Source organism: Bos taurus, chromosome 20, assembly GCF_002263795.3.
Source record: "Bos taurus isolate L1 Dominette 01449 registration number 42190680 breed Hereford chromosome 20, ARS-UCD2.0, whole genome shotgun sequence".
NCBI lineage: Eukaryota > Metazoa > Chordata > Mammalia > Artiodactyla > Bovidae > Bos > Bos taurus.
In genome coordinates, this window is record NC_037347.1 from 522,664 (window position 1) to 537,321 (window position 14,658).

The 14,658-nt window shown below is 49.5% G+C and overlaps 1 protein-coding gene across 4 annotated transcripts in view; it reads right to left on the bottom strand.

Moving 5' to 3' along the window:
* Positions 1-14,658, bottom strand: part of SLIT3 (slit guidance ligand 3) — a 758,707-nt gene that overhangs the window by 79,695 nt on the left and 664,354 nt on the right. For all 4 annotated transcript variants that reach the window (XM_059878791.1, XM_024981391.2, XM_059878790.1 and 1 more), the window contains 2 exons: positions 12,577-12,740; positions 11,280-11,412 (listed from right to left, as the gene is read on the bottom strand). In XM_059878791.1, coding sequence (XP_059734774.1) covers positions 11,280-11,412; positions 12,577-12,740 — 297 coding nt within the window. The remainder of the gene's footprint in view (positions 1-11,279; positions 11,413-12,576; positions 12,741-14,658) is intronic.

Below are 14,658 nucleotides of genomic sequence, written 5' to 3' on the forward strand. Positions count from 1 at the left end.
TCCTCCAGGGAATCCTCCTGACCCAGGGATTGAACCCAGATCTCCCGCATTGCAAGCAGATTCTCTACCATCTGATTACATATGTATATACCTCACCTCTCCGAGCTTGCATTTCACCTGTTTCCACATGCAGATATATTCATACATACACATGTCTGTCTCCCCGTCCGACAATACGTTTGATTACTGAAAGATAGATAATGATCCCCTGGCTGCCTATTCTCCAGAGTCTGCTTCCAGAGTAATATTTCTAAAATGAGAATCATATCATGTCACTTTCCTGTTTAAAAATTGCTCCTTGGCTCTCGCGTTTCTCCTGGGATAAAGAGGCAGCCCTCCACACAGTCTACAAGCATGCACACGGCCCTGCTCAAGTTTCCAGGACGCACCAACCCCTGAACCACTCTGTCTGCGGCATCTCTTGGTCTTCTCAGTTTCTTGCCTTTAAGATCTTTCCTCCTTGGGGGTCTTCATGGAACACTTTCTTCCCACTCCTTCCTGTCCTTTGCTTTCCTGGGAAATGCTACCCCCATACCTGAAAGCCTGATTCACTGGGGAGCTTCTGCACTGTTTCTCTGCCCGCTGCTAAGTTTCTGACATCAGGGGTCTTATCCGTCGTGGAAGCTGCTGTGTTCCCAGCTTCCGCAGTGGGATCTGGCATGAGAAACTCCACGACCACATGACTGAGCAAAGGGGGCTTGCTCAGGCCTCCCTCAGTCCCCCCCTCAGATGACCGTGCCTGCCTGCCGGCTGAGAAGCATCTTCTCCTGCAGTCATCTGCTGAGGTCTCCTCCGGGCCAGGGTCTGTGCCAGGACTCCTGCGTGCCGCTGTGCCCACAGCCAGTCTGCTCTCCAAAGATGCGGTCAGCTCCCTCCAGCTGGCTGTAGGCAATTTCTGCCCCTCTTGCTGGGCCAAATAAAGGCAAGGACACAGTCAGAGTTGAGCAGCTGCTTTAGAAAGTGCTCAGAGGAACCTGCCCAGGACAGGGGGTCACAGAAAGCAGCAGCCTCTTCTTGGGCAGCAGCTGGCGTTGCTAGCGCAGGTCCAGCTGTCAGGACGGACACAGCTGGAATCACTGACAGGTCCCTACTGCCTCACAGTGGGAGTGCTGTGCCTGCCCTCTCCCTGCTTGAATGCAGGTGGCAGGTCCCCAGGAGACTGTGGCTATCTTCTGCAAATGCCCAATAAGCTGGGCCACTGGGCTGGGCACACAGGGACCTGTGCTTCTGCTACACAGGAGTACAGTGGCTCAAGGATGGGTCTGTGGATCGGACAGACCTGGACCTGTGTTTATGTTCTGCTGCTTCTTGGCAGCATCATTTCACAAAATTATTCAGGGACTTCCCTAGTGGCCCAATGGCCAAGATGCTGTGCTCCTAATGCAGGGGGCCTGGGTTCCATCCCTGGTTGGGGAACTAGATCCCATGTGCTGCCACTAAGAGTCCACATGTGGCAATGAAGTTCCTGCGTCCTGCAACTAAGATTCAGCACAGCCAAATTAGAAAAACAGAAAAAGCAAGAAATTATTCAGCCCTGCTGTGTCTCAGTTACCTCATCCGCAAAATGGAAATAAGTCCTACATGCTGCCTTGTCGGACTATGGGGAGGATTAAACGAGATCACATCTGAAAAGATCTGGCACAAGTAAAGCTCTATAAATGATAGCCCTGGTGGATTTTACACAGTCAGGGCATTTTTCCTTGCTTTCCTAATGGTTTCAGTGGGCAAAACTTCCTGGATTCCTCCCTGGTCCAAAGCACATCTGTCCACGCTACTCATCTGTGCTCACCACTTGGCTCCTCCTCCTCCTTCTTTTTTTTTTTTTTTTTGTTTTGGCCATACCATGCAGCACTTGGGATCTTAGCTCCCTGACCGGGGATTGAAACTGCGCCCCCTGCATTGGAAGGTGGATTCTTAGTCACTGGACTGCCATGCCATGGAAGTCCCTTTTCTCCTGGTTTTGCATGCATATCCGTTACCTAATTAGGTTGGAGATGAGGAGAAAGTTTCACCTGAGCTACCTGCTGTACCCCAGACCCCCATCCTCTAACCCCTCGGAGTTGACCAGTGCTGGGCTAGGTCCTTCAATCAATGCATTCTTGTCATCGCCTCCTGCTGCATTCACTCCCCAAGAGCTGTGTCTTAGCCCTGTGCCCTCCTGGTCGAGCTCCGGCCCTTTTAAGTCTCCTGTCAGTGTGTGTGTGCGTGTGCGTGTGTGTGCGTGCGTGTGCTTCTGCACTGCTGTCCTGCTTCCCATGATCCCTCAGATCCCATCTCCCTATAGAAATCCTTTCTTTCCACAGTTGAGATGGGGGAGGTAGATCATCCCTCCCTTCCTCTCTCTGTGGGATGTCAGCGGTAGGACACCAAGAAAAAAATCAGGTCCTCCTACCAAAATTATTAACAACACTTCCTTGATACTGACCAGGAGTGGACCATGCACGAACTCCCTCTACCAGCACTAGATTCCCATCCTCCTCTCTAGCCCTTAGGAAGATGTAGGCTTGCAAAGTTTGTTTCCAGAACCAAGAAGGCCTGATGTTAGTAACATTCCTGTAAGTGGAAGCAAGCCGATTTTAGGTATAAGTTTTCTCAGACTGGTAAGTCTGAGTCTAAAAAGTTCATGGATGGAGTAACAAAAATTTCTGAAGCCAATGAGTCTCCACCTTTGCAGAGAGTATTTGAGTCAGTGACCTTGGCAGCTCAGATGCCCCATGCTTGTTTCTGCTCTGCTTGTTTGTTTTCGGCAGCACCGCGTGGCTTGTGGGATTTTAGTTCTCAAATCAGGGACTGAACCTGGGCTCTGGCAGTGAAAGCACCAAGTCCTAACCACTGGCCTGCCGGGAAATTTCCCTGCTCTACTTTTAATAAGACTTCTCAGGAGTGCTTTTAAATCAGGAACTCCATGCTGACTTCTAATGGGTGGCTGTCTGTATTCTTTGCCTGATAGTATGTAACAAGCTGAGTGGTTCTCAAAGTGTAGTCCCTAGATGCCTATGTGGATTCTGCTTCAGGGGTCTATGAGGCTAAAACAACTTCTGCGATAAGATTAAAACATTGTTTTCCTTTTATGTTGTGTGAGTAAAAGTGTTGGCACCTCAGGGTGAACTAAGGCAGCGGCACCCAATGATATTAGTAGTCACTAATCTACACCTCCGGAGGTGCTGATGGACAGGGAGGCCTGGCGTGCTGCGATTAACGGGGTCGCAAGGAGTCGGACACGACTGAGCGACTGAACTGAACTGATTCTACACCTCCACGCCATTTGAAGGTCAAAAAACGAGGCCATTTTCACTTAAGAATGCCCTTTTGGAAGCAGTAAAAAGTTATTAATTGAATTAAACCTCAACTCGAGCACACAACGTCTTAGTGCTCTCTGTGGCCACATGGGAGGTGTGCCTGAGGCCCTTCTGGGCTACAGGAAGGACAGTAGTTTTCTGGGCTACAGGAAGGACATTAGTGGTCTTGAGGAAAAGCACCTGGGAAACTGAGTTACAAGCAGAACTGCTTTTTTATTCTTTCATAAAACACCATTTTAACTTAAACGAATGACTAGCAAATAGATGATTCAGAGTTAGGTATTTAGTAGACAGTTTCTTGACAATGAAGAGAGTGAGCCTGGCACTTCAGGTAGAACAACTGACAAGACTTTGTGGAAGATGAGAAAATCTGAGCTTCCACATGAAAATTAAAAATTTAGAAAGCTTGTAACTGCCACCCAGGACTTAAGAGGGTCCCCTTAATTCAAGACTTTCCTGATGAGGTCAGGGATGACCATTAATGGCTATCACATTTTTTTTTTATATTGTATAATGCCATGTGTCAACATTGAGAAAAATCTGCAAAACTGAGCAAAGCAATATTTTCCAAATGACCAGTGTGTTATAAGAACATGAATCAGGGGGAAAGTCACATTCAAAATGCAAGACAGATCAGTGGATTTTAAAGTAAAAGTATAAAGAGCCCATTGATATGGTTTCGAGTTTCACACTACAACCAGCCTTTAAGAAATGACCACCACGTACTGGGTACATGTCAACCAATGAAGTTAGAACACACCCTCACCCCGTACACAAAAATAAACTCAGAATGGCTTACAGGCTTACATACAAGACAAGACACCGCCGAACTCCTAAAAGAGACCACAGGCAAAACATTCCCTGATATAGATTGTACCAATGTTTTCTCAGGTCTGTCTCCCAAGGCAATAGAAATAAGAACAAAAATAAACAAATGGGATCTAATCAAATTTATAAACTTTTGCACAGCAAAGGAAACCACAAACAAAACGAAAAGACAACCTAAGGACTGGGAGAAAATAATGGGGAGAAGATATTTGCAAATGATGTGAATGACAAGGACTTAATTTCCAAAATATACAAACAGTTCCTATATTTCAATAGCAAAAACCCAAACAACTCAATTGAAATATGGACAGAAGACCTAAATAGACATTTCTCCAAAGAGGACACACAGATGGCCGAGAGACACATGTAAAGGTGTCCATCATCTCCAATTGTTAGAGAAATGCAAATCAAAACTACAATGAGTTACCACCTCACACGAGTCAGAATGGCCATCAGTAAAAAGTCTGTAAATAATGAATGCTAGAGAGGGTGTGGTGGAGAAGGTGATGGCACCCCACTCCAGTACTCTTGCCTGGAAAATCCCATGGACGGAGGAGCCTGGAAGGCTGCAGTCCAAGGGGTCGCTGAGGTTCGGACACGACTGAAGTAACTTAGCAGCAGCAGCAGCACAGAGGGTGTGGAGAAAAGGGAGCCCTCCTACACTGTTGTGGGAATGTGAATTGGTGCAGCCAGTGCTGCTGCTGCCGCCAAGTCGCTTCAGTCGTGTCCGACTCTGTGCGACCCCATGGACGGCCTCCAACCAGGCTCTTCTGTCCCTGGGATTCTCCAGGCAAGAACACTGGAGTGGGTTGCCATTTCCTTCTCCAGTGCATGAAAGTGAAAAGTGAAAGTGAAGTCGATCAGTTGTGTCCGACTGTTAGCGACGCCATGGACTGCAGCCCACCAGGCTCCTCCGTCCATGGGATTTTCCAGGCAAGAGTACTGGAGTGGGGTGCCATTGCCTTCTCCGGGTGCAGCCACTATGAACAACAGTATGGAGTTTCCTCAGAAAACTAAAAATAGCATTACCAGCAATCCCACTCCTGGGCATATACCCAGACAAAACTATAATTCAAAAAAGATACGTGCTTCTGTGTTCATAGCAGGACTATTTACAATAGCCAAGGCATGGAGACAGCCTAAGTGTCCACTGACAGATGAATGGATAATGAAGATGTGGCACATATATCCAATGGATTACTACTTATTCATTCAAAGGAATGAAACCACGCCACCTGCAGCAGCATGGATGAACCTAGAGATTACCACACTGAGTGAAGTCACAAGAGAGAGACAAATGCCATGTGATGTCACTTATACATGGGATCTAAAATAGTACACGGAAGAACATGTCTATGACACAGAAACAGACGCACAGGCACAGAGAACAGATTCGTGGGTGCCCAGGTGGGCGTGGGGAAGAGAAGGAATATGAGGTTGGCATTAGCAGATGCAGACTAGTATAAATGGACTGGATAAGAACAAGGCCCTACTATGTAGCATAGGAAACTATATTCAATATCTTGTGATAACCATAATGGAAAAGAATATGAAAAAGAATATATATATATGTATATATAACTGAATCACTTTGATGTACAGTAAAACTGAGCGACTTCACTTTCACTTTTCACTTTCATGCATTGGAGAAGGAAATGGCAACCCACTCCAGTGTTCTTGCCTGGAGAATCCCAGGGACGGGGGAGCCTGGTGGGCTGCCGTCTATGGGGTCGCACAGAGTCGGACACGACTGAAGCGACTTAGCAGCAACAGAAATTAACACAACACTGTAATCAACTATGCTTCAATGAAATTCAAAAGAAAAAACAAATGACTACTATGCTGTTTTGATATATTATCAGAGAAGAATGTTCACAATTATTTGAGAAAGCTACCAAAATTCTTTTTCTAACTACACATCTGTGTGAAGTCAGATTTTCTTCTTATAGTTCACCCAGAACATATCACAACAGAGTGAATGCTGAAGCAGATATAATAATCCAGTTTCTTCTATGACATTTATAAAACATAATGTCATTCCTCACAATGAAATTTCTTTTAGTTTGTTTTCACAAAAGTATGCTTTTTATAGAAACATGTGATGGTATATTGTTGTCATTTTTAAATGAAATTAAAATAAATATTTTAAAATATAATTTAAACTACAACTACTCAGTTGTAGTTTCCAATATGGTACATATCAATAGATAAAACCCACATAGAAACACTGGTTCTTAGAGTCCTGGAGGCTTCTACAAAATGGAAAGGGGTCTTGATGGCGGTGAAGAATCTGCCTGCCAAGGCAGGAGAGGTGGATTTGATCCCTGGGTTGGGAAGATCCCCTGGAGGAGGAAAAGGCAACCCACTCCAGTATTCTTGCCTGGGAAATCCCATGGACAGAAAAGCAGTGGCCACAGGACTGGAAAAGGTCAGTTTTCATTCCAATCCCAAAGAAAGGCAATGCCAAAGAATGCTCAAACTACTGCACAACTGCACTCATCTCACACGCTAGTAAAGTAATGCTCAAAATTCTCTAAGCCAGGCTTTAGCAATACATGAACCGTGAACTTCCAGATGATCAAGCTGGTTTTAGAAAAGGCAGAGGAACCAGAGATCATATTGCCAACATCTGCTGGATCATGGAAAAAGCAAGAGAGTTCCAGAAAAACATCTATTTCTGCTTTATTGACTATGCCAAAGCCTTTGACTGTGTGGATCACAATAAACTGTGGACAATTCTTCAAGAGATGGGACTACCAGACCACCTGACCTGCCTCTTGAGAAACTTATATGCAGGTCAGGAAGCAACAGTTAGAACTGGACATGGAACAACAGACTGGTTCCAAATAGGGAAAGGAGTATGTCAAGGCTGCAATATTGTCACCCTGCTTATTTAACTTATATACAGAGTACATCATGAGAAACACTGGGCTGGAAGAAGCACAAGCTGGAATCAAGATTGCCAGGAGAAATACCAATAACCTCAGATATGCAGATGACACCACCCTAATGGCAGAAAGTGAAGAGGAACTAAAAAGTCTCTTGATGAAAGTGAAAGAGGAGAGTGAAAAAGTTGGCTTAAAGCTCAACATTCAGAAAACTGAGATCATGGGATCTGGTCCCATAACTTCATGGGAAATAGATGGGGAAACAGTGGAAACAATGTCAGACTTTATTTTTTGGGGCTCCAAAATCACTGCAGATGGTGACTGCAGCCATGAAATTAAAAGACGCTTACTCCTTGGAAGGAAAGTTATGACCAACCTAGATAGCATATTCAAAAGCAGAGACATTACTTTGCCAACAAAGGTCCGTCTAGTCAAGGCTATGGTTTTTCCAGTAGTCATGTATGGATGTGAGAGTTGGACTGTGAAGAAAGCTGAGCGCCGAAGAATTGACGCTTTTGAACTGTGGCGTTGGAGAAGACTCTTGAGAGTCCCTTGGACTGCAAGGAGATCCAACCAGTCCACTCTAAAGGAGATCAGTCCTGGGTGTTCTTTGGAAGGAATGATGCTAAAGCTGAAACTCCAGTACTTTGGCACCTCATGTAAAGAGTTGACTCATTGGAAAAGACTCTGATGTTGGGAGGGATTGGGGGCAGGAGGAGAAGGGGACGACAGAGGATGAGATGGCTGGATGGCATCACTGACTTGATGGACCTGAGTCTGGGTGAACTTGGAAGTTGGTGATGGACAGGGAGGCCTGGCGTGCTGTGATTCATAGGGTCGCAAAGAGTCGGACACGACTGAGTGACTGATCTGAACTGATGTACAATAGTGTATTAGTTTCAGGTGTACAACACAGTGATTCAACATTATAGCTTCAGTTCAGTTCAGTCACTCAGTCGTGTCTGACTCTTTGCTACCCCATGGACTGCAGCACGCCAGGCCTCCCGGTCCATCACCAACTCCTGGAGTTTACTCAAACTCATGTCCATTGAGTCAGTGATGCCATAGGTTACACTTCATTTAAAGTTATGATAAACTGTCGGCTATATTCCCTGTGCTGTACAGTATATGCTCGTAACTTCCTTATTTTGCACATAGTAGCTTGAGCCTCTGAAGCCCCTTCCCCCACCTGGCCCCTCCCCTGCTTTTCTCTCCCCAGCGGTGCCTCTGAAGCCCCTTCCCCCACCTGGCCCCTTCCCTGTTTTTCTCTCCCCAGCGGTGACCACCAGTTTGTTCTCTGTACGTGTGAGTCTGTTTCTCTTCTGTTACATACGTATACATTCATTTTGATTTTTAGATTCTACATACAAGTGAGCTCATACGCTATTGTTTTTCTCTGACTTCCTTCACTAAGCATAACACCCTTCACGTCCATTCACACTGTTGCAAATGGCCTATTTCAATGACAACGTGGGGGCACTGAATGAACAGGTGCGGGTGGGGCAGAGAGGCCTCTGTTTAGCCTGACTCACCCAAGAGGAGAGGACAGAGGAGACCCACAGAGAGCAGGGCCATGGGGTGCCTGCCCTGCTCTCTTGTGCTGGTTGCAGACTCCTACACTGTGACCTTTGGAGAAACACTGTATAACTTGTTTTTTTCTCCTTCTCAGTGAATTAAGCTTAATTTTGTTTTGTAAGTTGGCAGCTCTGCCCAATATAACTAAAGATGCCGAGGGAGCTGAAAAGCCAACCTTGGAAACACTGACTCTGGACTCAGCCAATGTCCCTGACAAGAGCCCTCTGAGCCCCGGTGTTCTGGGCCTGTCAGCTTTCCCTTTCTCTGGAGGCTGTTCCCCTGCCTCCCCTCCCCACTCCTCCCTAGACACTCTCCTTCCCCTCCAGGAGATGGCTGGTGACAGAGGTGAGGTCTGCCCTCATTGGCGAGCTTTGGATCCCACGTCTGGCAGAGAGCAGTGCCGTCATTTCCAAAGCAGGAAATCAGGTCTCCTCCCAAAGCTCTCAAGTTTATAATTATGACCAATTATGTTTGTTATTTCAATCTCTGTTTCATGAGCTTTTGGGGAAAAACATTTGAGGGCCTGTTTTCATGGCATTTTCTTCTCTTTGACATGTGCTACTTGGCACTTAATTGGCTCAGGGAGGAGGCGTAAACCTAGCTCATTTTCTGCAGCCCCCACCCCCCAAGTAGCCCAGCCAGGAAAGCATGGAGCTCTCCCCATTGCTCATGTGCATCTCCAAGGGTGCTTCCCAGGTGGCACAACGGTAAAGAACTGGCTGGCCGATGCAGGAGATGCAAGAGACGCAGATTTGATCCCTGGGTTGGGAAGATCCCCTGGAGTCGAAAATGGCAGCCCACTGCAGTATTCTGGCATGGAAAGTCCCGTGCACAGAGGAGCCTGGCGGGCTACGGTCAAAGAGTCGGACACAACTGAGCGACTGAACACGCGCACACACACATCTCCACAGGCACATCTCCTGCCCAAACCCAGGACTGACACAGGCTTTCTGTGACTATCCCAACCTTCCTCCATTGGGCTGGCAGCGCAGGGACAGTCTCACGGAGTCTCAGGACATGCCAGGAGCCACAACACACACAGGAACCGCTCAGCTACTCTAGAGCAGTGCACACTCAGGCTCCACCCCGCGAGGCGCTGGCAGAACCCAGCAGAGAAACATCCCCCCAAGGGCATTTGCTAAGCTCAGCCTCAGGACCGGGTGTGCCTGGGGCCCCGGGCAGGGACAGCCAGCCTGACCTGTGGGTGGTACAGTGGCCCCAGAGGGCCCGCTGGGCTTCCACCAGCCCTCTCCAGCTCTGCCTACCCACCACGATGGCCTCAGCTCGGGCAGCCCCCCTTCTCTTTATCGGCCCCTTCCCCTTTAGAGTCCAGCTCCAGCCCCTATCCTTACCTCCCACCCCCAGAGCAGCTTTCTCCAATCTTCACATCCAAGTCAAATCTCCCTACTTTTGGATGTCATAAGAATCTGGTTCCTCTTCTTTGTAGCACTTTTCATGGTTGTCACGTCACATGTGTGTCTGAGATGACTGAGCAAATGTCAACCTTCCCCATGAAACCAGGAGCCACGCGGGTAGGGGTCACACCTGTTTCGTGCACCATCACCTCCTTGGTGTGAGCAGAGTACCTGACACACGAGGTACCCAGCAAACATGCGTGGAGGCAATGACGAAGGGATGGGAGACAGCATGAGGCTGCCGTGTCCATCCCGCAGGGGCTGCCCGCCCGGCCGTGCCCGTGCTGTGACATGGCCATGCCCACGAGGCCTTCCTGCCTGTGAGACCCTCTCAACTTCCCGGGGGGCAGACAGAAGGCTTTTTCCCACAATAGTAAAACCCTTCATGAGGGGAACGGTCTCGCTTTCATTTAACTGGGAGCTTCTGACGAAGGAGCAACCCCCAGAGACTTAGTGTCAGGAGGTGGGGTGTAGAGTAAGAAGGCTCCTGGGTGGAGACTGAGCGGAACTCAGAACTAAGATTTCCTCTGTAAAATGGGTGGTTTTCAGTTAAAATAGGACCATATTCGAAGACGTGCTTGCTAAGCCGTAATGCCTGCTGGGCTGTGTTTTGACCATTACGTGCTATTTCTGGGGTCAGACTGAGAAATTGTGGGGGGTTGTGACCAAAAAGAAGAATGAGCACCGAAGAACTGATGCTTTCAAACTGTGGTGCCAGAGAAGCTCGTGAGAGTCCCTCGGACAACAAGGAGATCAAACTAGTCAATCCTAAAGGAAATCAACCTTGAATATTCACTGGAAGGACTGATGATGAAGCTAAAGCTCCAATACTTTGGCCATCGTGAAGATGTGAAGAGCTGACTCACTGGAAAAGACCCTGATGCTGGAAAAGATAGAAGGCAGGAGGAGAAGGGGACGATAGACGATGAGATGGTTGGAAGCCATCACCGATTCCGTGGACATGAACTTAGGCAAACTCCGAGGGATGGAGGCCTGGCGTGCTGCAGTCCATAGGGCTGAGAAGAGTCGGACACGACTTAGTGACTCAACAACAACTACAGAGTGCAGAGCAGGGGCCTGGGGGTGTCAGAGAACACGAGACAATAGCCCTCCCACTTGTATTCTAGAGGGTCGTCACCGCCAGGCAGAGGTTTGGGCGGGAGAGCTTCCTGTGCCATGTGCAGGACGCCGCCTGACCCTGGCCAAGGCTCCCGCTTTGCGGGGATGCCTTCGGGGAGGGCATCTCCAGGTCGTCGTGGTGGCAGGGTACTCACAGCTCCGTCACGTCCTTGGGGATGCCTTTGGGAAGGGCACGGAGCCCCCGGTTGCTGCAGCGCACCACCGTCTCCACACAGGTGCACTGCTCGGGGCAGCGCGGACCCAGCTGGCAGCTGCTCTCATCGTTGCCTGCGGAGAGCCGGCAGTGAGCGAGGCAGGAGAGGGCCCCGCCTGCCCGGGTGAGCTCAGCCCGCTCCCTGACCCAGCTGCTAATATGACAGGGGAGCCTTCAGCTTTGAGCCAGAACGGGATAAGGAGCTTGCTGGTCTCCTCTGTGGCTGAAGGGAAAGGAGAGGCGCCTGGGTCGGGAAATAGGGCTGTCTATTTTCCCCCATGTTTATCATAAAACAAAGATGCTAAAAACTCGATTAACCAGATACTAGAAAGGGAAGCGGTCACTGTTAACCAGTTCAGGAGTAAACCAAATGGGGACTTCCCTGGCAGGCCCGTGGTTAGGACTCCGTATTTCTACTGCAGGGGCGCGGGTCAGACCCCTGGTAGGGTGACCAAAGGAGTAAGCCAAGCTGACCGAAGGGGTGGTCCTAGTGGGGTGGACCTGTGTCCTCCTCCTCCTGTTCTCTACATCTTCCACTACACAATCCCCCTGGGGTGGTGACTGTGTCCCCAGCCCCTGTTATACCTGAACTTCTGTTAATTTACAAACCAGGTTGTCCATCTCTAGTTACCTAAAGTTGACCCAGTAAAAACCGTGCTGGCCTGAATTTATGCAAAGAAACATGTATCTAATCCTAACGCTCAAAGCCTTGGATCTGCAGGTGTGTACTGCCTAGCCCAGGACAGGAATTTCCCAGAAGCTCATCTGGAAGTCTGTTTCTCATGAGCACCTGCTCTGAGCCTCATGATGATACAGGCAGGAAAATCGCAAGCCAGGGCTCCCATGTTCAGCTGTGTAGGTGGCGTACTGCTCAAAGGTGCCCCATCACCCAACGGGCACCAAACTCGCTGTGGATACAGCAGATTAGGATATGTGGTTCAAGAGTGTCTTCAGAGATGGCCACAAAGTATCTTGCTTTAACAAAAGCAGGATCTTACAACAGATTTCTAACTAATGGAAGCCTTAAGGTCTTCCTTAAGAGGAACTGTTTTTAATTTGCATGATGGAGCTGTGTGGGCCAGCAAGCAGGCCTGCAGAGTCCTTCGGAGCTCCGGCTGCCCGCCGAGGGCAGAGGAGACTCAGGTTTAAGGGGTCCTGACCTGCAGTTACCCCTGCCCGCGCCTCCCGTTTCTCCTCGCTTCCTTGCCTGGCCCGGCCCTGCCCCCAAGCGTCCTCACCGTCACAGGTGAAGTCCTGGATGGCCACGTCCTGGATGGGAATCTCTTTGAGGAAGAAGGGCTTCTGGCACCGGGGGTTCCCGCTGACTATCCGTCTCTTCCTCAGCCACTTCCCGAGCCAGGCAAGGTGGCAGTTGCAGTTGAAGGGGTTGGATAGCAGGTTTCTGGGAGGAGAAAAGGGCCCCCTCTGAGTGCTCAGCATCTCTCCTGGTCCCAGAGGGGTTGGTCCTGGGATCCAGGTCTGCAAGCCTAGAACCTGGCTCTCCAGAAAGGTCTGCTTCCAGTGCAAGGGAATGAGGAAAGAGGAAGAAAGTCTGGAAAAGGAAGCCAGACCCTCTTCTACATCCCAGGGGCGGTCTTTGCAAGGATCTTATGCTAGACCTCTGCCGACAGACAGGACCCCATCCCTGCCATGCCCTCCCTTGTTCAATGGGCTCTACCTGTGTGAGCCGACTCAATTTCTCACACTCAGAGCCTTCACTCAAAGCTGCTCCTGCAGTCTGGAATGAAGTTCTTTACCGTGTGCCTGGCTGGCCCCTCAGCTTAAATGACCCCTCCCCAAAGAAGCCCTGGGCTTCCCAGGAGGTGGGAGTGATAAAGAATCCATCTACAACTCAGGAGATGTGGGTTTGATCCCTGGGTTTGGAAGATCCCCTGAAGGAGAGCATGGCAACCCACTCCAGTACTCTTGCCTGGGAAATCCCATGGACAGAGGAGCCTAATGGGCTACAGTCCATGGGGTCGCACAGAGTCAGACACGACTGAAGCGCAGCAGCCCTGTTCTGTTCTCGCTTTAGTCGCCCGCAGTTCCTCCACAGCACACGTCGGAGCTGCTAACGCCTCCCTCCTCAGACTCGCTGTGAGGAGGGACCAGGCCTGTCCTCCTGCTCTGAGCCTCGGGAACCAGCAGGGCGTCAGCACGGGCACTGGACACATATCCGTCAGATGCGATGATGGACGGATACGGGAGTTTCCCAGAGGGCTGGAATGGGGCCGAGTGCTTTATAAACCCATTCTCTTATTCAGACTTGTCATAGCAACCCTAGGAAGGATGTGACATGATTCCCACTTCACAAATGAGGGACACAGAGCGTAGGAAGGTTGAAGAACAGGGCCAGAGAGCCCACGAGGGGCTGTGGTTTGACATGGCAGTTGAGGGCTTGGGAGTCCTTCCGGGGTCGACTCTGGCTCTGAGAGTCAGCAACTGTGAGAAGGCGGCTAAGTTCCTCCTCCTGATGGAGTCTGTTCCCTACATGCTCTGTGGCTCTAGCCCTCTGGGTTTTGGATTCCCAGGGTGGAGGCATCCAGGAGAGGTAAGAAGTGGGCTGAGATAAACCGACCCACCCACACTGCTAGTTCCTTACCCATTGTCCTCCATGCTGATGTCACTCATTCATTCAACTCATCCACTTGTTCAGCAATTATATAAAGGTGGGACTTCCCTGGTGGCTCAGATAGTAAAGCATCTGCCTATGAAGCCGGAGACCTGGGTTCAATCCCTGGGTCGGGAAGATCCCCTGGAGAAGGCAATGGCAACCCACTCCTGTACTCTTGCAGGGAAAATTCCATAGACGGAGGAGCCTGGTAGGCCCCAGTTCATGGGGTTGCAAAGAGTTGGACACGACTGAGCGACTTCACTTTCACTTTCTTTCACTGAGTGCCAGGCTCAGATGTTCGCAGTGGGGATACAGCAGTGAACAAAACAGTCATGTATCCCTGTTCTTCTTCCTTCTGGAACTTATATTCCAGCTGATGGGAGGCAGATACTTTCTAATTAAGAATACTGGAGTGGGTAGCCATTTCCTTTTCCAAGGGATCTTCCTGATCCAGGGATTGAACCCGTGTCTCCTGCATTGCAGGTAGATTCTTTACCCTCAGAGCCGCCAGGGAAGCCCAACAGCAAAAAGTGTAGTATGTTAGGGAATGGTCAGTGCTATGGAAAACAACTAGAAAAGCTGGGCTGGAAGAACTGGGGGAGACGGCAGAGGTGGAACGGGCCGAGGCAACTGACACTGGAGCCAACGAAGGGAGGAGGGGAGGGAGCGGGAGAAGGGCTTTGCAGGCAGTGGGTGCAGCCGTGCA